Here is a 25,406-nt window from a genome sequence, read left to right as displayed (position 1 = left end):
TAGACTTCTATATTACCTTTTCTTAAATGTTCTTCATCTGTGTTGTAATATGTTAATATAAATATAATAGTCGTAAATTATCAAACATATAGCGTATGAATGCATAATTATGGATTATTGTTGTGTTGACTGGATTATTGTTAGTTTGACTTATTTCTGGGCTTTAAGCCAATCCAAAACCCGTTTTTAGCCATCATGTTGAAAGTATTCATCTTTAATTCCATCGGATGTTTGGTTTTTGGTATTTTCACAAAGTCGAACTTCCGCAACAGGTGGAATATAACCGCCTTGGCCTCCATAAGGGCGAATCGGGACCCTGAAATAAATAATAAAAAATCAACGTCATTCCGTTGGTGCAAATCAATCATCTGTTGAAGAAGGTGAAAAGTCTCGAGCTTCTGGAAAGAAATAGAATATTCCAGTACGGAACCACCTTTTATTTATTTATACATTATAACGTATCGCTAACTCTACGAGGCCAAGAGCCCTGTGTTGAGTTGGGATACAACAAAACGGAAAGTGGAAGCATTCATATTGTAACGTACGCGTTACCACGATTTTGCTGGTCCGTCGCCGCGTCTGCCGCAGTCCCGACAGTAAATGAGAAGCCCAGACAGAGTCAAAGACAAAGTCGGAAGGTAGGGGCACAACTCCGCCGACCGCAAGTCAACCTCAATAGCCCTGAAAAGAACCCGGTCCAAGTGGTGTAGAGAGGCGAAGGTAGTCAGCAGCAGAGCGGAGAGCAAAGTGCAGAAAGGCGAAAAGAGGGAGAACAGAGTAAAACACGTGTGAGCTGTTCAGAGTTAGGAACTCAACTGATTTGTGGCGAAATACACGCCTTATAAAGCGGTGCGCGTTGGGCTCCGCGAGTCCGCATCATTCGCGCCGGCCGGCTTGGAGTGGTGGGAGTGGCTTACCCCCCCACTCGCCGCATACCACTGGCCGCAGGTCACGTAAATAGGGGCGTACGGGCTGTTTCGCCGGCAGCCGCGATGCGCGCAACATGACAAACATAATACAGTGGCCCTTTTAAGAGCTTTATTTACATACAAACTCATTATTTTGAAGTAAAAATGAGTTTTCAAGGGCCTTATTTTGCCCCAGTATTACTGAGGCCGGGCTCAAAAGCAAATAATTTATTTTTATTGGAAGTCAGCACTCATATTATATTTTAGACGTGTATTATAACGCATCCGGAACACACATTATAAAAGAATACTACAAAAAAAAATGATTACATAAACATTTTTTTTTAATTTTCGGCATTATTGGCATATGTTTTTGGCATTATTCATTTCTAGAACAAATAGGCCAGTTGGCAATTTAGCCGTTATTAAAATACCTAATACTGACTGAATTATAAACTTTTATATAAGTTATGAGTTAAATTAATAGACAATATAGCTACACAATACAATATATCACGAAGTTACGTCATTTGAGTTGATTTCACAGATGAGAGTTTTTGTTTCACACAGAACCACAGAAAAAATTGCAATTTAAACTATATATAACCTACATTATTTTATAGCTTACCTGTAAATAGAATCACCGTTCGTCACAGGTAAATGCCTATACTTCCATATCCCTCCTCAAAAATGTTTATCCTCTCTGTTGCAGCAAATTTAGATCTCAAGATCAATAACTCATTTGGACTCGTAACATTTGGACACACTCAAAACCATAGAATTAAGAATAGTCCAGAAGGAGCGTAGAATCATAATTGAATACATCAAACTGTGTCCAATAATTCCCCCACTATGCCTCACTTTCACCGCACGCATTCGTGATGCCGCAACGTAATGTTGCACGATGGGAAAAATATAATTATAACACAAATGTATGGTAAAAAAAAGCAATCTGTTAATTTCTCGAAAATTTGATTTTGCACGCCGAAATATTGATTGACACAACAGAGTAGATAAGTAAAGGGTCATTTATTAAGAGTAATTGAATTAATGAACTTTAAACTTAAAATTTAAACCAATTTTATTTTACATACAACGGATATTTTTTAATCATGTTAAATAATATTTGATGTTTAAAAGATAATGTTGGTCAAATGTCCACTACGGCGTTGTTTAATCCGAGGTCCAATTTTCATTAGTTCTATCATGAAATGAGCAAAGTAGGGTAAAAAAATTTACTACCCTAACAGTACTAACGAAATGTTCATTTTGTATCTTCGACAATCTGACAGATGGAAAAATAATTCAATTTTTAAGTAATGCACTTGTTACATACACATTCATTTGCTAATTACACATGAAATGTGATTGCATCCTGTTTCTTTAAGATCCTAGCAGCATTTCTACACTTTAAAAGGTCACAACACGGCATAGTTGAATTCAAATCAGGAGTTGCGTACTGAGCGACGTCTACAAGGAAATTAATGGGTCAAAACGTCTCATTCATACATCTTGTCATACACGCCCTTCGGTTCTGTCTGCTTTTGACATGACCAGACTTAAGATTTTGGTTTATCTGATCATGCCACGTCTTCCTTGGTCGTCCTCGTCTCAGGTTACCGTTCATTTTCGCCATATATACTTGTTTTACCATTCTTTCGTCGTCCATTCGTTCTACGTGACCAAACCATCTCAGAGACCCTTTCTTAATCTTATCAATACTTGACTTAGATTTACACTCTCGCTTGATTTCATCATTCGTACCCTGTCATACATAGATTTCCCACACTAAGAGATCGCATTTCAACCGCGTTCACTCGGCTTTCATCCTTCCTCCGCCAGTTCCATGTTTCACTTCCATACATAAGTGTCGGGACTAAAACTCCGTTGTGCACTGCCAGTTTAGCTTCGATTGACATATTTTTATTTGAAATTACTGTGCTTAGTACGCCGTTCATTTTGTTGCCTGCATTCACTCTTCTTTCAACATCTTTTTCTACTCTTCCATCCCTTGAAAACATGCTTCCTAGATACACAAATTCTTTTTCTTGCTGGAGACATTTGTTGTTTACATTTATTATGCAGTCAGTAACCTCACTATCCCTTTCAAATACCATCACTTTTGACTTACTTTCGTTCATCGCCAGTTCGCTCTCCAGGCATACATCATTCATTCTAGAGACGATTTGCTGCAAATCATCCTTGCTGCTTGCTAACAGAACTGCGTCATCAGCATGATTTGCCTATTCAAAATATCGTTAAGTGAATGAAAATTCTTTACCAATGCAGTTTCTTGGTCCCGCGCCGAAGGGAATGAAAGAAAATGGTACAATGTCGTTTTTATTCTCATCGGAAAACCTTTCGGGGTCAAAAGTGTCCGGATTCTGAAAGTAGCGGGGGTCGCGGTGTATTCCCACAATTGGAATTATCAAGCCGTCTTCGGGTTTTAGCTGAAAAATATCAAATTTATTTCAACAGAGAGGGAAAAAGTTTTCGAGAAGAAATTTGGAAGTCTAGGCATTTACAGGGCTTATGACCTGTCATTGGCTGGTTAAAGTGGCCACTTTACACACTGTGTAACATTCACCATTCTGCCCATGTTTGAACATCCACATTTCCTCAACCCTTCCATCTGTTGACTTTTGTGAAGTGAAAGAGCTGAAACCTTTATCACGTGGGTGAGATTCATCCGGCTGAACCAAATCACCTACTAGGCAACGCCTGGAAACATGGATGGAAGGAGGAAATGTGGATGTTCAAACATGGGCAGAATGGTGAATGTTACACAGTGTGTAAAGTGGCCACTTAAACCAGCCAATGACAGGTCATAAGCCCTGTAAATGCCTAGACTTCCAAATTTCTTCTCGAAAACTTTTTCCCTCTCTGTTGAAATAAATTTAAATATGAACAACTCCCTAGGGAGGAAATCCAGCCAGTCTGCAAGCATTTGGACATAATCAAACATTGTTGAAAAATATCAAGTTTAATTAGTCGGGGAGGTCCCCTGACTAACAATAAGTTAAGACATCTGTCATTCATTCATTAGTGATGGGAAATTACTGATCACTGATCAAATCAATTTTATCAGTTTTTTCATGCAATCATGAAACTCTGTTTCCGAAAATTGAAATAAAAAACGCAAAAACAAGCCTATTATAGTGTGTTTAACACAATTATTCACCAAAAAATGAGACATTTATACTTTTTTTATGAACAACACAAAATGAATTATTTTTTTATTCGATCAACTAACATTGATCAATTTGTCCATCTCTGACGTTTTTGCAAAATGATTTAACATTGTATGAACGTCGTTAATACTTTGTTTTATTTTAGTTTTAAAGCTGATTTTATATATTTATGTTGATTTATATGTCAAGCATTGTTTAAAAAATAAATTAACACGCCAGATATGAATGATTTTTCGTGTCAATATAAATAACTCCTTAGACGTTACTACAAAGTTATGTCGTCACTATATTATTTATTGACTCGGCGTTAACATTGTGGAATAACATATTGAATTGTATAAATAAAACAATTTTGTTTTTAGTCCACTGAGTTTATATATTTAACACGACATATTTCGGACACGCAGTACTGTCCATCTACAGGTGTATTTAAAAACTGTTAAAAACAGTGATAACTGTTAAAAACAGTTTTTAAATACACCTGTAGATGGACAGTACTGCGTGTCCGAAATATGTCGTGTTAAATATATAAACTCAGTGGACTAAAAACAAAGTTGTTTTATTTATACAATTATGTCGTCACTTTTTCTGACAAATGTCTTTCTAATCGCTATATTCTATATATAGTGGAGCATGTAGCATGTGGACATCATTAAACGCCTCCAGGAGACTCTCTGGATTCCCGCTGGATTCTCTGGTTCTGCTGATCGCCATATTGAACATTCAAGACTCAACCTGCTCCGTAGTGATGCTGGACTTTAGTCCGTTTTCCAAATTCCGCACTCGAGATCAATTTATCACGTCATCTTCTTGCCATGTTTTGGAATTGTTCTGAAGTATAAAGCTAGGGTTTCCTAGGACAGCGGTGCCCGTATTTTAACGGCCGTAGTGAACGGTGATGCAGTGGACAGCCGTCGTAAAGGTGACTAGAGTGTGGTTTTCTAGGAAAACGGTGTTATCAACACCATTGACCACGGTTTTCTAGGAAACCACTCTCTAATCACCTTTACGACGGCTGTCCACTGCATCACCGTTCACTACGGCCGTTAAAATACGGGCACCGCTGTCCTAGGAAACCCTAGCTTTAGGTTTCGTTAAAATATGTATTTATTTATTTATTTTAAAGAAACAAACAGTCGACAATGAAATAATAACATTAAAAAAAATACGGTTTAAAGACAGACCAGCGAATTTTCTAAATAAGAATCATACATATTATTAAATTGTGTTACAACAAAAGGGTGTGTTTATGTGTATTTGTATGAGAGTAAGTGTAGATGTGTGTTTATGTGTATTAGTGTGGGAGTAAGCATTCAGGTGTGTGTAAGTGTGAGCATCATTAAATAGTAAGTGGGATCGTATCGCAGCCAGAAATAATGAGTCTTAATTTATTTATATATCTCTGTTCCCGGCAATCGCCCTCCTTTAAATTTCTTTCTCAATCATTTCATCCCTAGTAAACATACTTCCCAGATACACAAATTCCTCTACTTGCTTTCAAATTCTTTAATAGGAAATAAAAAACCATAAAATTACCGTGTAACCCGTCGAGGCGTTTTCGTTCGATGGAGGAAGCGTATATGTTTTGACGCATTTTCTATCAATGGACACAGCGGGAGGCCAAAGCCGCAAACTTTCTAAAAAGACAACAAACACTACTAACAAAACACAGCAATATGTATTTTTTTTTTGTTTTTATAGATCATTAGCATATTAAAACATCATCATTGGTATTTGCTGCCCACTAAGCCCTGGTTAAGATGTTGCGATTCCTACTGTGGGTAGATACCACATTTTTGTCTCCGGCCCAACATAATAATATTTGGTGTACCCATAAGTATTCAATTATTAAAATGGCAACAAAAGAAGAATTTAACTACATTTAATTTCATTTTTAATCGATTATATAATCTCCATCGTTATTTAGGACCTTTTGCCATCTTGTTGGTCGACTTTTAATTCCTTTTTCATAAAATTTTGTGTCCTTTGAAGAAAAATATGCTTCTAGGTTAGTTCGAACGTCATCGACATTTTTTTTTAAATTTATTTATTTACAATTTTAAAAAACCCGTTAGGGTTACATTAGAAATTTAACATTGTCTAGTCATTTTATGTCTCGTCTAGTCTAGTTAGTTCAGTCATTATGTGCTTTTTTAGATGGATTTTAAATTTGTCTCCAGTAAAAGTTTTCAAGTAGTAAGGTAGGTCGTTGTAGTGTTTAAGTCCATTATGTAGTATTTTTGACTGTCCTGTGTTTGTCTTTGCTTTTTCAATATGATAGTGTTTTTGTTGTCTGGTGTTATATTTATGTATGTCAGCATTTTTTACTAATATTATGTCGTCGTCTTGTATGTTTCCCAGTGTTATTTTGTGCACCATTTTTAAGGTCTCAATTTAAGTCAAGTAGTTTATGTCAAACTGGTGTGTTTTTTTGTACAGTTCAGTCGTAGAGGTCAGGTAGGGTAGGTTGTATGTTAGTTCAAGAATTTTATTTTGTTGTCTTTGTATTCTTGTTATGTCTGTATATTCTATATTCTTTTATTTAAAAAAAATTCTTCAAGTAGTGTTCCATGGACCGGAATAAATAAAAATCGGATTGTGCTGTGTCTAAGGAATATGGGGATGTGGTAAAACCTCCCAGTTTAGCTGCCTTATTTTTTCTCGGGTTAATCTTGCTGCATGCGGCCGGGCATTTTGCAATATACCCGGTCGTTTTACCAACGATTGGTTGTGCAATAAATTGGATAAATCCAATTATTGGCCACACAATTCAGGCGTACCTGTTACTCCCAGTTTTAATAGCTCAAAATGAATGACGCCACCACAGTCCCACCAAACGCACAATAACACCTTTAAAGTGAGGGATGGTTACGGCTAGTTGATTTGGAGAAAGCCATTGTTTAGTGCGCTTGTTGTTGTTCACTTCTAGTAACCCATTTTTCGTCACTAGCAACAATCCTTCGTAAAAATGGATCACTTATTTTTCTGCACAAAGGAGATCTTTATTCATCTCCGACAATAAATGTGGGGCCCATATACCCTGTCTGCAAGCAAACCTTCCCGATTTCGTGAAAAGGTAGGAATGAAAATATTTCAATTGTCCGCTATCACAAATTTATTTAAATCTCAAAAGGTTAATTCTATTTACACGGATTCTCCAAGTGGTGAAACAAATTAATATCTACCTGAGACTACCATGTCCAAATACTGCATACTTTGAAGATCGTTGTAAGAGATAGAATTTGAATTAGAAGCTGCCACTTCATCTATTTCTTCTTGTAGCCTTTTCTGGATAGAAGGATGAAGAGCTAGCTCGTGTCCCATAAAGCACAACAGTGTAGAGGCCGTGTCAAAGCCAGCAAGTAAAAACAAAAATGCTTGTGCTGTCAATTCATCGTCTGTCCATTCTGCAAACAAAACGCATTTTATAATTTATAAACAAACAAACAAACAAACAAACAAACAAACAAACCATCGGATAGAACGCCATATCATACAAACGCCATACATCTTCTCATGGACGTAAGCCGATTATTCCTTCTTTGGACATGTACATCTTCAAGTGTTTGATGGACTTGATTGTGCCATGTCTTTCTCGGTCTTCCTCGTTTCCTACACCAATTAACATTCGCATCGTAGATCTTTTTAGCCGTTCTTTCGCTGTCCATTCGCTCTACATGTCCAAACCAACGCAGCAACGTTTCTTAATTCTGTCAATAATGCATACCTCTTATACATTCTAATAACTGTCGTCGTAATACATTGTTATAGTAACTGTCTTGGCATTCAGACCTCGCTTCCTCTACATCAATTCATCTTCTCATGCACGCACATAGATTATTATCCCAACTTTTGACGTGTCCATCTTCATTGAATTTGGTCATGCCATGTTGTTTCTTTCCATCAAATCAACATTAGCATTGAAAATATTTTTATCTTTTATAGTAAACGTCGACTTTTGACCAAAGAACATACAGTTCTCTCGCTTCCACTACATTAATACATCTTCTCATGCACGCACACAGATTATTCCGACTTTGGACGTGTCCATCTTTAAGTATTTGTCGGATATGATCATGCCATGTTGTTTCTTTTCATCAATCGAAATTCGCATTGAATTTTTTTGAACGCCGATTTTTCACCAATGAACTGTATTTATTTACGAGGAAAACAAAAAAACAATCTGACACGAGCGTTGACTTATGACTGCGATAACTTAAGCATGTTCATTATTGTTTATTGTGAGAGCTCCAATGCTAAGCATGTTTTAAAAGGCACGTCGATAATTATTTGTGATTGATCTTACAGTACCTACATAAAATAAACAATGTCTCAGAGGGGAAAGTTGGAGGACATTGAAACATCACTCTAAGAATTATTTTTTATATATTTGTTAGGGGGTTCGTGACGGACGCCGCGCAACCTCCCCAGCCCAGTATACCACATAAACTGACTGGAAAGTAGTGAAATCGCAAATGGGGGACATCGAAGCATCACATTCAATATTATTTTTTGTAGTATTTAATTATTATTTAATATGTATTTGGGGTAGCGATTATAAATGTCGGTTCCATAGTCCATAGTCGATGACACACACGTGTTAAATTAGTTCACTTAAAATAGACTAATGACCGACGATGCAACGTCATCATTTTCAATCGAATCCAATATATTCGTAAAATGCAACTCTATGAGTATTTCACATGAAATCGGAGGGCATCCCCCTGCAGTACATTCACATCGTCCCTGCCATGAGGAAATTAACTAGAAAGGAATACGGTATATAAAGAGACCACAGGACGCAGCCAACATCAGTCAGCTCGTTCAGTCAGCCCAACAAGATCAGTGCACTTCACTCAGTTCCAGCATGTAGTTCAAGTACAGTTACTTCTACCTATCATCGCTGCTACGCTCGCGCTACACAAACAAGTGCTGTATCTTATTTGCCATGTAATAAATACGCATTAAACAGCAACCCGTGTCTTCTCTGTCAATCTATTACTGGGGTAGGAACTCCAACCAAAACCCTCAACTACTTTTATCCTACATAAATTTGCGTAGGTATTATTTAACTGAATTGTTGATATGTGTTAATTTTTTCAGGGTGAGAAAAGATGCGTTTGCGCGAAGTGGCAGATGCGGACTAGAACAGTATGCGGCCAAACAAACTACAGCAGATAAAAATCCTACCTTTGGGAAGTCAGGAAAGGGAACCAGGGACAGGAATCCGGACGCTATCTCCAAGTCCTGGCTTCTGGGTGGTGTTTCCTTTTTCGGCAACAACAGCACTTTCACTATAATTATGCGAGGAATATATCGATGAATGTGGCGGCGCGGCGGTCAGAATGTGAAAAGGTGTGCGGATGCGGGCAGATGATTAAAGGGCGAGCGGATGCGGGCAGATAAAATAATGAACATGCGGTAGTTGAGACAGTACAAAACTATCAAGAGAAAAAAAACGTGATTGTTGATGTTGGTTGCTATGGATTTTGAAAATTGTTCTCATAGCAACCGAGCTACCCATGGCCATAAAGACGAGGAGAATAAACTAACATTGGAAGTTGGGAGATCACAGGATGGGTAGGATAGGTGGATCTTCATCCATTGGCAGTCCATCCAGCCACAAACCACTCAATCCCATCAACCACTCTCGCAACCAGTACTTATATTTCAAATAAATAATAAAACTAATACTTCTTTTGACAGTTGTTTTTCCAATGGTTGATTCCTCTACTGTGGCAAACCCTGCTTCCTTCGTATCCTCTTTTATTGTATCCTCGTGCTTCAGTGACCCCTTCTTGGCTTCCATCAGGAGTTGAATCATGTCGGGTCTGACGATGTTCTGTTCTTCCCTCTGCTTCATTGTTCCTTGTACCAAATTTCTGAAGAAGTTTTGCACTTCCTCCGTCATAAATGGTATTCTCAAAAACTGAAAGAAATGCTTACAATGAGAATATAAGAATGACGTTTTTTGAGTTGCTTTCTTTTTCCGAAATGCAAGATGTACATGTTATTTTTGATCGAAAGTTGTCTTTTGTCAGGCACATAAATACTGCGTAGCCTCCGTGGTGTAGTAATATCAAGACGCTTGACTCGTGCATGGAAGGTTCCGGGTTCGATTCCCGGCGAGAACACAATTCTGTGTTGCAATTCACTACTGTAATTGGGTCTCCTGGCTTGTTGTGCAAAAAAACAAATAAATAAATTGTCAATGGCTGGTTTAAGTGGCCACTTTACACACTGTGTAACATTCACCATTCTGCCTATGTTTGAACATCTATATTCCTTCAATTCTTTCATCTGTTGATGTTTCACAGGTCATAAGCCCTGTAGATGCCTAAACTTCTATAATACCTTTTCTTAAATGTTCTTCGTCTCTGTTGTAATATGTTAATATAAACAGCTCCCCAGGGAGTTGAATCCAGTCCTTGTCTACAAAAATTTGGACAAACTCAAAATATTGGTGATAAATAATGTTAGAATAAGTATAGATGTAAATATTGTGTTGTAAATATATATTAGACTATATTAATCATAGAACTAAATAAATAAAATAATAATAATAATATGTATTGACATGCATTTTTTTAGACTGCTGGTAAACTACGTGAAAACACGGGACCGGGACACAACGCACGGTTATATAATCACGTGTTTACACGGCTCCGGGATACAGTGTCAACACCTTAATCAACCATATAACCTAGCTAATCTCTATGAATCTGGTAAGTATCAATTTTAGGATTAAATTCAGAAAAAAAACGGTTTACCGACAGAATTTTAGGGGATACAAACATCACTAGGAACTTGAGCATTTGTACTCCCGAGAAGTCCGTCGCTTGTTTGCCCATCTTGTAGAAATGGTTATCATAGTCTTTCAGGGAGTTCACTTCGAGGCCGAAGGCCGACGTGGCTATCACGTCGTTCGTGTATCTGGTGAATGCGTCCTTCATCTCCACCTCGACGAGTCCTTTAGCTAAAACAGAGATGCATTTTGTTCAGTGGTTAGCAAGCCAGGCATTTCCTCCCTAAGGAGTTTTTTAGATCTAAATTAGTTGCATCTGAGAGGGAAACATTTTTGAGAAGGGAATATGGAAGTCTAGGCATTTACGGGGCTTTTGACTTATCTGTTACGTACTGAATTTACATTTTCTATACTGGAAACTCATATAAGACTGTAAATATCCCGTTCCTACCCAAATCCTTCCTATTTCAAATTATTGTGTTTCTACCGCCCTGTGAACAAGTCACATGTGAAAAGTTGTCTCTCTGATAAATCTTTATCATATACTGCGTCAGCATATTTCGTACAAAGTGAAGTGTAGTTTTACATAAACAGTTCATCATCATCTAAACGATACCGGTATCCGTGTTACAGCAATAGTAGAGTGCTCCAAATAAGAAACAATCAGAAGATCTTTAAAAGTGAGTAACAATTTCCATACAGTCCACTAAACTCTTATTCCTTCTGTTATCAGTGCACAATACCTGAAAGGCATTGAGCTGACCAAACACTATCATTGTGCATTTTTTGTATGTAGTTCGTTTTGACCATTAGCTACTCTGAAGACATCGCTTAGTACTCAATTGTCGATTTAAATTCAATTACGCCGTATTGTGTCGTTTTTAAGTGTCAAAATACTGCTGGGATTAATAGGAAATAAAGTGGGATCATATTTCATGGGTAAATAGTGCATTTACAAATAATATTATTACAGAATTCGATTATTTTACTGTCTGTCAGATTGTTAAATAAAACAAGGCGGACATTTTGATAGTATTGCTAAGACAGTCGAATTTTTTTACCCGGCTTTCCATTAATAAGCCTAAGTATAATATTAAACTGAATTTAAAAAAATAATTAAATAATCATTTAGTGATTAAGTCAAATTAACACATTCAAATATTATATTAGAAAGCCTACCCTAGTTGTACTAACAAAATGTCCACCTTGTTTTATTTAACAATCTGACAGTCGGTAAAATAATCGAATTCTTAAATAATAATAGTTGTGGATTCGCTACTTACACATGAAATGTGATTACCCAGCAGAAATTTAAAAAAATGTTTCAACCGAGAGGGAAAACTTTTTTGAGATGAGAATATGGAAGTTAGGCAATTGCAGGGCTTACGACCTGTCATTGGCTGTTTTGAGTTGCCACTTTACACACTGTGTAACATACACCATTCTGCCTATGTTTATATATCCACATATCCTCAACTCTTCTATCTGTCGACTTTTGTGAAGTAAAGAAAAAGCTCATTTACTTCACAAAAGCCATGGAGGGCAAGAACTAGCTAACGAGGATCCGTCAAAATAGATGTGCACAGGTTGCAGTGACACCAGGAGCTTAGAAAGCACTGACCCCCCCCCCCCCCTTCAAGAATACACTAGTTTTATTGACTTTTATTTTCTGCTTGGCCGCCTGCTCCAGGTAGTAATCGGCCATCTGCTCCCTGCAGCGAGCCACGAAATCAAACATTTCCCTCGTCTACAGGAATAAAATAGTTGTATTGACCTTTATTTTCTGGTCGGCCCGCCTGCTCCAGGTAGTAATCGGCCATCTGCTCCCCGCAGCGAGCCACGAAATCAAACATTCCCCCCGTCTACAATGATAAAATAGTTGTATTGACCTTTATTTTCTGGTCGGCCCGCCTGCTCCAGGTAGTAATCGGCCATCTGCTCCCCACAGCGAGCCACGAAATCAAGCATTCCCCCCGTCTACAATGATAAAATAGTTGTATTGACCTTTATTTTCTGGTCGGCCCGCCTGCTCGAGGTAGTAATCGGCCATTTGCTCCCCACAGCGAGCCACGAAGTCGAACATTCCCCTCATCTTGGCGCTGGTGAAGGCGGGGCTCAGGGTGGACCTCATGTCGCGCCACTTCTGACCTGTGATACCAGAAATGATTTGTTGAAAAAGCCGGTCCCATTTCCCAAAATTGGATTAATATTTTCATTCTAGATATGGTTGAACTACAAACCTTTGAGCGAAAATAGATTGTTGGCAAAAAGAGGGTCTATTTTTTCATTAGCCAAGCCCAAGTGGTCAGAAAAATGGTCAAAATCCTTGACAGTTATCTGCTTCAACAGTTCCAAATCCGTAACCATTATTAGGGGCCTGAGGAACTGTCTCACTCCAACATATCTACAAAATAAAGTGTTTTACTCACTGGTCAATTTTGAACGCATAAGCCCTGTAAAGCTACCCTTTACAAGACTGCTTTCTTCTTCAATCAGACATTAACTCTTTTAACCGATGGTGTAAAGTCAATAAATTAGAACTAAATATTAAAAAATGCAAAATAATGTCATTTCATAGAACAAAACAACCAATTTCCTTCGAGTACCTTTTAGAAAACTCCAAAATTGATGAAGTCAAGTCCATCAGAGATTTAGGAGTTGTTTTGGACTATAAACTGACATACAACGAGCATATAGATAATACAGTAAATAAATCACTGAAATTACTTGGCTTCATTAACAGAATATCCTCCGATTTTACTAATGTCCGTACAATCAAAACTCTTTATTGCTCAACTGTTCGCCCTCTTCTTGAATATGCCTCAGTGGTCTGGTCTCCATTCTATGTCAATCGCATAAATCACATTGAATCAGTCCAACATCTCTTGCTTCGAAAAATAGCGTGGATGCTTGGACTAGAGAGAGATAATTATTCTTATGCTGAAATAGAGTCAATGTTAAATATTTCTAGTCTACAAAAACGTAGAACTAATATTGACTCCATATATATGTTCGGCATACTAAATGGTATAATCGATGTTCCATCATTACTGGGACAAGTAAAATTCAATATTCCAACTCGTAGATTGAGAAACAATGAAGCACTGTTCATCGATCAGCATAGAACAAACTATGGCCTAAATTCTCCAATGACCCGCCTTTGTCGTATTGTTAACTCAAGACAGGATCTGGACTTTTTTGGTTTAAGTTTACAACGATTTAAACGAGCACTAAATAAATAGTCCAGATCTTGTCTCGATGTCCCTTATGTTTGTCAATGCTTCTTTCTTTTTTCTTTAAATGTTTTAAACTACTCTTTTATTGTAATATTTAAACCTTATAAATTGTATACATGGACAATGTCCGTTAATAAATAAATAAATAAATAACATTTATTTTTGTGTGTGATAATGTAGGGAAAAAATTAAGTCCATACTACAAAGTACTGCGAACTTTATAGATCTATTGTGATAGATCTACATCAGTTGATTTTGTATATTTCAGTTAGCCTTAATTCCGCCCCTTAATTCCGCCGAATAAAGTCGATAGATCGTCATCGATGGCCTTCCAGGACGGCGTGAGCCCGCAGGTTTAAAGAAGAGGCATTTTGGGTTTAGGTTCTACTGAGGCATGCCAGATCCACCGCCGCATCCTCAAGACGCTCGTTATAGAAGGCTGCTGCGTTCGTTCTCGGACTTTAATGTTAGTATTTTTTATTAATATCCCTACAGAGATGAGGTAGAATTTTTTTCAAATTCAGGATTATGGATATTCGAGCGTTTACAGGGCTTATGACCTGTCATTGGCTGGGTTAAGTGGCCACTTTACGTTTTACAACATTCCCCATTCCGCTTATTAGCGAATATCGACAAAGGTAACATTTTGATTTTTGTATATATCTTATTAAATGAGAAACCATTCACTAGCGTGTTGGAGCGCCATCTATGTATTGATATTGAAGTTAAGTATTTTTAATTAGCATATTACTTTATTTTATGAATTTAAGACTCTTCCGAGTTAAATTAAGTACTAGTAATCGCCTGCAGATGATTCTACAATTTATTTATACTTATATTTTGACCAGATCTTATTACACAACATTATTTTTTAGTATGTGTATTTTTATACATACACAAATTTGGATTTCTCCCGAGGGGGAGTAGGTATATATTTTTTATTAATATCTTAAAGATATTAATAATGTTGTTTAATGTTAGTGATAAAATTGAACCACCCTCTACCTAATTTCCTTCTCAAGCACTTATTTATTTATTTATTTATTAACGGACATTGTTCATGTATACAATTTATTAGGTTTAAATATACAATAAAAGAATAGTTTAAAACATTAAAAAAAAGAAAGAAGCATACTCTAAAACTCAGAATTTTGGTGTTTTGAGCTTTGGTAATGTGCCAAGATTCGCACCCATATAGGAGTAGTGACGTTCTGAGCAGATAATTGTTTTTTTATTTAGTTTTTCTATTTAGTTTTTCTACTTAGTTTTTCTTCTTGGTTTTTCGTATTTTTAATTTCTCTCTATCTATCCTCGCCTCTATTGTATACACCATGATCGGTCTGACACACGTTTTGTATATCCGAATTATGTTTCCAATAATCATGTGTTCATTGCACCATACGAAATTTCTTAGGCATCCACATGTTTACTAACTGAGATGGATATGTTCTCATCATCACTATGGCAGCATCATCTGCATGGCATGTGATGTTAATGACCTTATCTCCCTTAGTGGATTCACTACTTTTTTATTTATTCTTAAAAGCGTTTTTTTATATATATTTATTCTGCTTGTGTAAGAAAGGGTTTTTGGCGTATATATTGTTGTGCTATATTTAGTTATAAAGGTGCTAAACTTGCTTTGTTTCTTTGTTGTTCTCAATATGTGTTATTTTTCAAATGTTAATATGATTTATGTTCCAAATCGAGTTGTTGGTACTCCTGGGAATGTAATTCAACGTAATATACTTCTAAAATACTTTGTGTTATGTGATTAATAAATAAAAAATAAAAGTAGGCATTATTCAAGAGTTGACTGAGTATAGACTAGAGTTCCAGACAACACGCATCATGTTAAAAGTTGCTCCAGCAATTCCTAGGCGGGTGGCGAGCTCTCTGTGCATGCTTGCATCCTCAGTTGTGAGTATTAAAGCTGTCGACTTTCTCGATCCTCTGCCCATTATTATAAAGAGGCTGATCAGGGTCAGGACAGGAGTTGTTGCACATAATCAAAGTCTTTTTATGTCATCAATCATGGACTGTGAACTCCACCCGACCAGACGTCTCCACACGAAATTGCGGATAACGAAACTTTATTAGTGTTTGTGAAAATGTATCTACAGTATCAATATTTGCATAGATGATAAATAATATTCTTATCTGCGGGGAGTTCATAAAATTGTGATTTTCAGTAAATGTTTTGAAATTTACCATCCAAATCAATGTATATGATAAACTTTTGAGCGCATTTTTGTTATCAAGTTATATTTCTATAACACAAGCAAAATTCTTTATAGATAAAACAACTAGCGAACAACAAAGGAGATAAGAACATTTAAGAGTGTTTATTTCTTAACTTATCTTCTGGTTTTCTTTCTAAAGATTTTATTTATAAATGAATAACATACTGGGTATAACCTGTGTTAAGGCATTTATTTAAATTAATTAGTAAAAAATAATAGTAAATGTATCATAAGTACTGCGCAGATATTACGCCGAGATGCAAGCCGCTGTCGTGGGCTATTTGGCACCTCTACATCGGCAAGTTCCTGATAGACCAACATCTGCGCAATTACGAAATATACAATGAACACAAAGTAATGTTTATTTTATCAACATATACGGCGAAACTGCCATTTAGACAATTTATATTAACATATTTGGCTTAATTAACGCGTACAATACTTTTTGCCCAAGATTTAGAAACAAACATTAAACCTAAAAATTCTATAACACGTTTAAAAGAAGTTAAAAAAATTTAAAAATAAATAAAAGTCATAGAGCACTGTGGTTGCGCGAGTGGTTGGTGGAATTAAGTGGTTTGTAGCTGGATGGACCGCCAGTTGATGAAGGTCCACCTATCCTACCCATCCTGTGATTTCCCAACTTCCAATGATATTTATTCTCCTCGTCGCTATGGCCATGGGTAGCTACGGTTGCTATGAGAACAATTTTCCATATCCAAGCAACCAACATCAACAATCACGTTTTTTTCTCTCCTGATAATTTTTATTGTCAACAACCGCATGCATCATATTAATTCTGCCCGCATTCGCTCGCCCTTTAATCATCTGCCCGCATCCGCACACCTTTACATTTTCTGACCGCCGCGCCGCCACATTCATATATATACTCCCCGAATAACTGTTGTGAAAGTGCTATATAGACGCAAAAAGGGTAACACTACCCAGAAGCCAAGACTTGGAGGTTTGGTATCCGGATTCCTGTCTCTGATTCCCTTTCCTGACTTCCTTTGGGAGGATTTTTATCTGCTGTAGTTTGTTCGGCCACATACTGATTTTTCCCGCATCTGCCATCATCGCAAAAAAGCATCTTTTCTCCCCCGCAAATATTTACACAGATGAAGGATTCAGTCAAATAATACTGTAACGTACGCGTTACCACGTTGTGTTCGCCGGTTCGTCACCCGCGTCTGCCGCAGTCAAGCTTCCCGGCGTAAGTGGGAAGCCGCCCTCCCAGACAGAGTCAAAGACAAAGTCGGAAGGTAGGAGCACAGCTGCGCCGACCGCAAGTCAACCTCAATAGCCCTGAAAAGGACTTTCCACCCGGTCCAAGTGGTGCAGAGAGGCGAAGGCAGTCAGCAGGCAGAGCGGAGCGAAGAGCGAAGTGCAGGAGGGCGAACAGGACGGAGAACGGAATAAAACACGTCTGAACTGTTCAGAGTTACGAACTCAACTGATTTATTCATTCATTCATTTTTTTTAAATTCATTTATTAGTTTATACATACAATGTTATAAAATGGCACAAAAAACACTCTGGCAAATTCTGCTAGTACTAGGAGTAGGCTCTGTATATGAAGGGTCGGCAAGCCAGAAATATTAATACGCCTAATGTTGCAATCGGTTCCTATATGGGCAAATGCCTGTTCTAAGAAACCGAATTGTTGCGGCAAATATGGTTTACGAATATGTTTCCTATAAATTAAAAACAATATTGAAGAAATAAAAAAAAAACAGTTAAAGCCCAAAAGAGAAGAAAAGAAAAAAAAAATAAGTTTACATTAAATGTAAAAATACAAAGACAGAAATACAACAGACAAAGTAGACAAAAGGTGGAGTAAATAAAATAGAATAGGAAGGTGGAAAAATGGAAAAAGATAGAAAAAGGTAGAAAAAAGGTAAAAAAAGGTAGAGAAAAGGGAACCTTTATAAAACACAATCTCATTAGAATATGATATCTCTCTCTACAAGAATTTCGGTAATAAATTTAAAACAAATAGGCTTGCGTTACGTTGAACGTTCCCTTTCTTGAAGGACTACATTTTTGCCTCTCTTTGAGTCCTCGCGCGACAGTTGGACCGTTCGTCCCGAGTTTTCAAATGGAAAAGAAGTTATTTCTAATGCACGGATATCGTATGGATGAGTTACTACCGCGCCCATCAGATGGCGCTAAATCAGGCAACTTAGAATTATAATCCAGTACTAAAATGCTTTCAAAACGGGGATCGTTGGACTTGTTTTTTACAACGTTACAATATATAATGATAATCAATATTAATATTGTATCCCTGGGGTATATTTTTTCCCCCGACATTCATATATTTTGTTTTTGACATATTTCATTTTAATTTATTCACTTTTAACCATTTTGATCTATTTTCCAAACCGTTATTTATCTTATTTATCATTGTATCATAATTATCTCCTGATATGTAAACCAGTGCATCACCTGCAAAAAGTTGTGCATGACTCCTCCGACCAAATGGAATACGAAAGTCCAATTTCTGTGTTTAGTGCGGCGTCGATTTTGTTTTAAGAAATCTGCAACTTTAAACAGCTACCCCAGCACCATTTATTATGGACAGCAACAAAGCCTGCATTAAGTAAAATAAAAGTTGTACAGATTGGCGAAAACATGTTTTATAATTACTTTTCTGCTGGATATGAGTTGTACATTCTTTGGGTGAACCCGAGGAAGTGTTCCTTCCCTGTTAGAATTTTCATCATATGTCCCACGAAGGGAAAGCCAGTTGGTAGACTCTTGACTCCTCTACTACCGAAGCGGCTGTTCTCCCATTTCCCGTACAGGTAGAGGGCAGTGACTGCTCCTATCACCACCAGGAGGACGTCCCAACTCTCAGCAGACATTGCCTGGAACATATTATTTTATTTTTTATTTTATTTGTGAAACCAACAGTTCTACATACATATTTATAGTAAACAAACAGATATAGTGTATAAACTCAGAACTAATAACAAATTTCCACAAACTATACAAAGTTAGTAAAGAAAATTTATTACATATTAAATAAATACAAATAAGTTTATACATATTAAAATGTTATTTTCATGTACTTGTAAATATTTTTCAATAATCAAAGATTTTTTTTAAGAACAGCAAGTTATTGTAAATTGGGCGGGATTGGGACAAAGATGCTTGAAGAGAGGATACGGAGGAGAGGGGAGATGTACATATTTATTATTATAATGTTTACTAAGTTACATAATGCATTTTTAGTGTAAAATTTAAATCTGACAAAGTGATATGTCTTTAAATTTTGTATTGTACACTGAAAAAGTCCTACGAAAAAAAGCATTTTTAACATACGATGTTTTACTTATTGGTACATGAAACAGGTGGTACCGTCTACAAATCCTGGCTGGCACGTGTATTGTTATTAAACTAAGTAGTTCTGCACAGTTAACACACTCTGCGGTATTGTAGAGAAGTGATTCCATGGTAGGCGGAGGCAGCGAGAGTTGATACTTAAGAAATACCGATTTTGTGTTTTAGGTACTTTATACATTTGTTTTGAATATTTTCTATTCTTGTTATATATATGGCATACTGGGGATTCCGTATCTGAGATGCGTATTCCAAATGGCTTCTTGTCTAATATAATGAAATTGGGGCCTTATATTAAGTACAGTGGTGCCTCACACAACGAACTTAATTCGTTCCAGGAGCAAGTTCGTTATGCGAAAAGTTCGTTATGTGAAACGCGTTTTCCCATAACAATACATGTTAAAAAAAATAATTCGTTCTGTAGCATAAAATATGGTAAGATGACATAAAAAAAAGATAAATTTTTTGTTATTATTTTTATTTAGATACATCTAAAAACATAATGAAAAAAACACACATTTTTTAATTTTAAGAAATAATCGAATCTTGCACATCTTCATCCATTTTCCGCTTTTTGGCCGATGGTGCAGTGAAAAACCTGTCCAAAGTCGTTTGTTTCTCTCTTTTCTTCAACATCTGCCGGAAATAACGGACAAGAGTATCGGAGTACAGGTCGTTGATCTTGTTTGCTTCAGCGGAATCCGGATAGTGGGCATTGGTAAACTCCTGAACTGCTTTCCATTTGACCAGGATGTTCTTGATGTCAGCAGTTGGAATTGGTTGATTGTTTGATTGTTGCTCCTCGTTATCAGATGACGCTTCCCTTTGAGCATTGTCCTGTTGTTGGGCCAGAAGTGTTTGGAGCTCTTCAGTTGTCAGCTCTTCTTTGTGTTCCTCAATAAGCTCCTCTACATCCTCTTCAACGATTGCTGCGACACGTGCGTAAGTTAAGCGTACTGCTCAGTGACTAACGACTGCCTGCGCGGAAGGATGCAATAAATCGGCAGTGATCGTGTGAAGTGGGCGACTTCGTTGTGTGAAGCGAAGTTCGTTGTGTGAAGCGAAGTTCGTTGTATGAATCGTGAAATGAACGAAAAAGAAGTTCGTTGTGTGCAGCGTTCGCTGTGCGAGGCGTTCGTTATGCGAGGCACCACTGTATTATTATCACATGTCCCGCAAAGGGGATTGTAGTAGGGAGACTCCTGGGGCCTTGTGCTGGACTCGTTCGTCTTTAGAATCGTATGCGACTTCCGTAATTCAACGAGCGACAGCATTCTTGAACCACCCATACGAATGCAGTCGATTGAAAACCAATCGACATTATCTTGAGTGCCCAAAAGCACTTGACATTGACAATCGAATGCGACATCGCAACTTCAGCTGTCAAACTTCCTTCTTGTAAAACGCTCGGCATTCATGTTTGAATGACGAGTAGGTATTTTTGTCGTATTTTACCTTTAAATGAATAACACTGATCGATATTATGATGATAGCGTATCAATAAACGTGCAACAAATAAATTGTACTTATTTTTAATCCATTATCAAATGATAGTTCACTAAAAACATGATTTTATCACTCGTCAATGTCAAAATACGTAACGCGAAACCGTCCAATTTTACCCTTAATGGATATTTTGCCCAAAGAGTGTAATCTATGATCAACCTATAAAAAATATATTTCCATTTGATTTCGGTAAATTTGGTACATTAACTCTTGTGTGGCTGTGATGTCACACAAGTCGACATAGGACACAAGACTTGATATATCTCTCTTATTTTTTTGAGTGATGAATTCGTATTTTTTGTAATCTTCAAATGGACATTTTCATACCCGACTTGGAAAGTAAAATTTGTATAACTATGCTAAATGTTTATTCAAAAAATATTTATCCTTGCTACGCGAAGAATGAATGTCCGCTAATTCAGCAACACATCTATACATATACCTTATACAAGAGAGAGCACGAAGATATAAGTCATAACAGGAAAGACAGACTCTGTTCTGCGGCGGGTGTCGTCTAAAACAGATTTAGCCTTCAGTTCGTTAATGACAATGATAGGGGGCGCACGCGCGTAACATGAGCGGCGTATTTATGATTTTTAATTTATTTGCTATAACAGGGCTAAATTATATGTTTATTCACATAAGTTATGGAAAACGAATTTTAAACAGTTTGTTTCCATGTTTTTTATTTTTTTCAAATGTCTGAACTTTAGAATATTCCGTCTTTTACTAGTGGTAACACGATGTTACATCACCGCGCGCAAAAGGATTATTTAACACAGTCTTTTAAGAGTTAAGGAGGAAAGTAAATTTATGTCACTTACTTCCCTCTGAAGCTTTTGTCCCTAACCTTACTCAGCGGCTTGTCAGAACCTGTCAAAGTGCGCGTGTAATTTGTTGCGGGCCAATTACGACTCTGTGTTTTTTAATATACTGCTCGATAGCAAACACAAAGGTAAGTTTTTCTTGTTGCATAATATAGACCAAGGTTTTTAGATCATTTCTTGTTTATATTATGTGCTGTCGGTAGCTTAAATCAAGAATTATGACGATGGGAAAATTAATACGCAAAAGTTGAGCCTCTGGATTGTCAGTTTTACCCAAACGAAAAATGCGTTAAGGTTGTCACTTTCTTATTTTATAATTAGTTTAAATTAAATTAAAACTATTATGAAGGTTAATGGTGCCTTAAAGTCTGTCGTAGCAAATAAGTGTCTATCGCAAGAGGCTAAATTAGCAGTTCATAATGGAGTTCTGGTACCAACCCTAATGTATGGAAGCGAAGCATGGAGTTGGAAAAAAAGGGACGAAAGTAGACTGAATGCTGTTGAAATGCGATCCCTCAGGCGAATGTGCGGAAAAACAATGTATGATAGGTGCCCTAATGTCGAAATTAGAGCAGAATGCAAGGCTGAGTTAAGCATTATCGACAAAATTAAGAAAGGTCTTTTGCGATGGTTCGGTCATGTGGAGCGAATGAATGATGAAAGAACGGCTAAAAAGATTTATGATGCGAATGTGTCTGGTTGTAGAAGTCGAGGAAGGCCGAGAAAGACATGGCATGATCGAGTACAACAAATTCTTGAAAGTGGTCATGTGAAAAGTCGGAATAATCGACGTGCGTGCATGAGAAGATGTATGAATGTGAAGGAAGCAAAGGAAGTGCGCCAGGACAGAGTGGTGTGGCGTTCTATCCTCTCTGCCTACCCCTCCGGGGAAATGGCGTGATGGTTAGTTAGTTAGTTATGAAGGTTTTGCACACATCAGGTATTTTAGATTTTCAAAAGTATTATCATTTTTGTGGATAATTTAATTTAATTCTTCTTTGCCTTTCTTAATTCATTTGATAATGTGTTTTTACATTTTTAATATTGCTTTTTAATATTTTCTGACGCATTTCTCATATTTTGCATGGCATAAAATTTGTTTCTATATTAGATCATTTTCATTTTATCTGGAGTGCCCCAGCCTTCATTATTATCCACCCTCAAATTATATTTTTTCGCTTTCATAGCTATGGGCTTAGATTCCGGAATAATTTATTTTAATTTTTAAAATTGATGTCGTCTAGTTTTAACCTTCTTAGTTGTTCGTTAACTATATTCCCGAAACAGTTATTATTTCTCACAGCAAAAGCATATGTATTTGCCATTTCGAAAAATGTGTGTACCTACCTGATATTAGAAATTGTCATTTAGGTAATTAAGACTAGGATTATTGGTATGTGTTAAATAACACATTTCTTTAAATAAACAAGATTTATCAATTTTTCTTAAGTTATCAACCAGTTTTTGACAACCCTAAGGCCTATAAATTGTTTGTATGAAAACAAATAAAGTTCGGCAGGTAAATTTGCCCAATCGTTTTTGGACGAATATTTTATTAGTTAGCTATTGTAAATATGTTCAAACGTCAATTTTGCCGTTGAATAATTAATTCAATAAAGTAGTTCTTAGATAAGAACGCCATATGAGCTACAGTTCAACAAATAATCGTTGCGGACAAACGTGGAGGAACATGCAGGTAATTTTGCCCGCCATCAACATTTTTAATTGCTTGAAATCCTTTAAATTTATTTCAACAGAGAGGGAAAATTTTTGAGAAGGCGATATGGAAGTCTAGGCTAGTCTAGTAAGTCTAGGCTTATGACCTGTCATTGGCTGGTTTAAGTGACCACTTTACACACTGTGTAACATTCACCATTCTGCCCATGTTTGAACATCCACATATCCTCAAATCTTCCATCTGTTGACTTTTGTGAAGTAAAAACCTACACCTACACTAAACCCGGTAAAAGAAGAAGTATTAAAAATGGAAAATTGTTTTCAGGCGTTGCATAGTACGTGATTTGGTTCAGCCGGATGGATCTCACCCACGTGATAAAGGTTTCAGCTCTTTAACTTCACAAACATCAACAGATGAAAGAATTGAAGGAATATAGATGTTCAAATATGGGCTGAACGGTGAATGTTACTCAGTGTGTAAAGTGGCCACTTAAACCAGCCATCGACAGGTCATAAGCCCTGTCGATGCCTAGACTTCTATATTACCTTCTCTTAAATGTTCTTCATCTCTGTTGTAATATGTTAATATATTATATTTGTTACCTTTACTACTACTTCTTTGAAAAATAAAAAACAGTACGTCAAATTCGTTTCTTACCGCAAAATACCGTATTTTACCAACAACTGGTAAAATACCGTATTTTACCAACATCTGGTAAAATACCGTATTTTACCAACATCTGGTAAAATTCCAGTAAAATACAGCGGTAATTTTACCGCCTTGCATCGCTAATACAGACATAAATATAGGATCAGAAACACAAAAAATAATTTAAAAAAACATAAATACAGCACATCAATATGGTAAACAGTAAACTCAAACATTCGGAAAATCATCAAGGAGTTTCCTACTCAAATCCTTGTTTTGTATCAACACCAAACTGCACTATTATTTAAGCCTGATTTATATCATTAAAATCATTCTGAAACATCTATTTGTTTTTCGTCTATAAAGCTTAGAGTAAAAAGTGTACGAATCCTACCTGCTCTCCCCTTTGTACTAAAAAAATGTTAATTTAATGAAATATTTCAAATCTCACCTCTGTATCTCACTTTAAAACTAAAATGGGTTTTAATGATTTTGGTATCAACACCTTTGGAGTTTATCAAACCTGGGGGAACCCGATTCTATTTATAATGATAATTTATTGTCTTCACAGTAATTACACACAAGTATTATTAATTGATATAAGCCCGTCCTCACAGAGATATCACAATAACTGGCCATACTCCATGACTGTAATATGTGAGGTGATTTACTCAAGAGTAAATGATTTTAATCATAAGATAGAGTGAATTATTGATACGGGGTGTTCATTTATTTATAGTGACAGACTGAAACAGAATTCCGGCTTTCCGGAATGTTCCGGCAGAAAGTTCGGCCGAAACCGAAAACGAAACTTATTTAGATTAGATTAGATTTAAATTTATTTCAACAGAGAGGGAAAACATTTTTGAATAGGGAATATTTTTATTTTTATTTTATTGAAATAAACGGCACTTAGTGCCTTTTACATATTAGTTACAAATACAATTAAATATACATACATGTAAACATAGTTATAAGTAATACAGAGCATTTAAAACAATATTATTAATTTAGAAAGTCTAAGAAATATAAACTATATAAAAGAATAAAATATTACCAGTTATAGAATTATCGATAAA

At 36.5% G+C, this 25,406-nt stretch overlaps 1 protein-coding gene across 3 annotated transcripts; it reads right to left on the bottom strand.

The window, feature by feature from the left end:
* LOC148274303 (cytochrome P450 9e2-like) lies at positions 1-24,994 on the bottom strand. Of its 3 annotated transcripts, XM_088237321.1 has the most exons (10): positions 24,779-24,994; positions 18,973-19,193; positions 13,085-13,248; positions 12,849-12,992; positions 10,870-11,075; positions 9,794-10,028; positions 7,285-7,506; positions 5,636-5,736; positions 3,190-3,358; positions 1-316 (listed from the first exon to the last, which is right to left on the bottom strand). In XM_088237321.1, exons 2-10 carry the CDS (start codon positions 19,188-19,190, stop codon positions 141-143), a joined length of 1,635 nt encoding a protein of 544 aa, XP_088093447.1. In that variant the 5' UTR covers positions 19,191-19,193; positions 24,779-24,994; the 3' UTR covers positions 1-140. The 3 variants fall into 3 exon arrangements, with proteins under 3 accessions (XP_088093447.1, XP_088093450.1, XP_088093448.1); XM_088237322.1 differs by lacking the exon at positions 3,190-3,358 and having other exon boundaries at positions 236-316; XM_088237324.1 differs by lacking the exons at positions 12,849-12,992; positions 13,085-13,248; positions 18,973-19,193; positions 24,779-24,994 and adding an exon at positions 12,619-12,723.
* Positions 24,995-25,406: the final 412 nt, after the last annotated feature.

The sequence above is a fragment of the Micrasema longulum genome, unplaced genomic scaffold (genome assembly GCF_059751315.1).
Source record: "Micrasema longulum isolate JH-2025_06_02 unplaced genomic scaffold, ASM5975131v1 h1tg001693l, whole genome shotgun sequence".
In the NCBI taxonomy this organism is placed as follows: domain Eukaryota; kingdom Metazoa; phylum Arthropoda; class Insecta; order Trichoptera; family Brachycentridae; genus Micrasema; species Micrasema longulum.
This window is presented reverse-complemented; position numbering and strand designations above follow the sequence as displayed.

Bases quoted from the DNA above. Each gene is read 5' to 3' on its own strand.
- LOC148274303 (XM_088237321.1), bottom strand. From the start codon at position 19,190: ATGTCTGCTGAGAGTTGGGACGTCCTCCTGGTGGTGATAGGAGCAGTC. The intron at 10,029-10,869 runs GTAAACCGTTTT...CATTTCTTTCAG, and splicing joins TATCCCCTAAAATTCTGTCG to TTTTTGAGAATACCATTTAT. The intron at 5,737-7,284 runs GTAGATATTAAT...TTGTCTTTTTAG, and splicing joins TTTGGACATGGTAGTCTCAG to AAAGTTTGCGGCTTTGGCCT.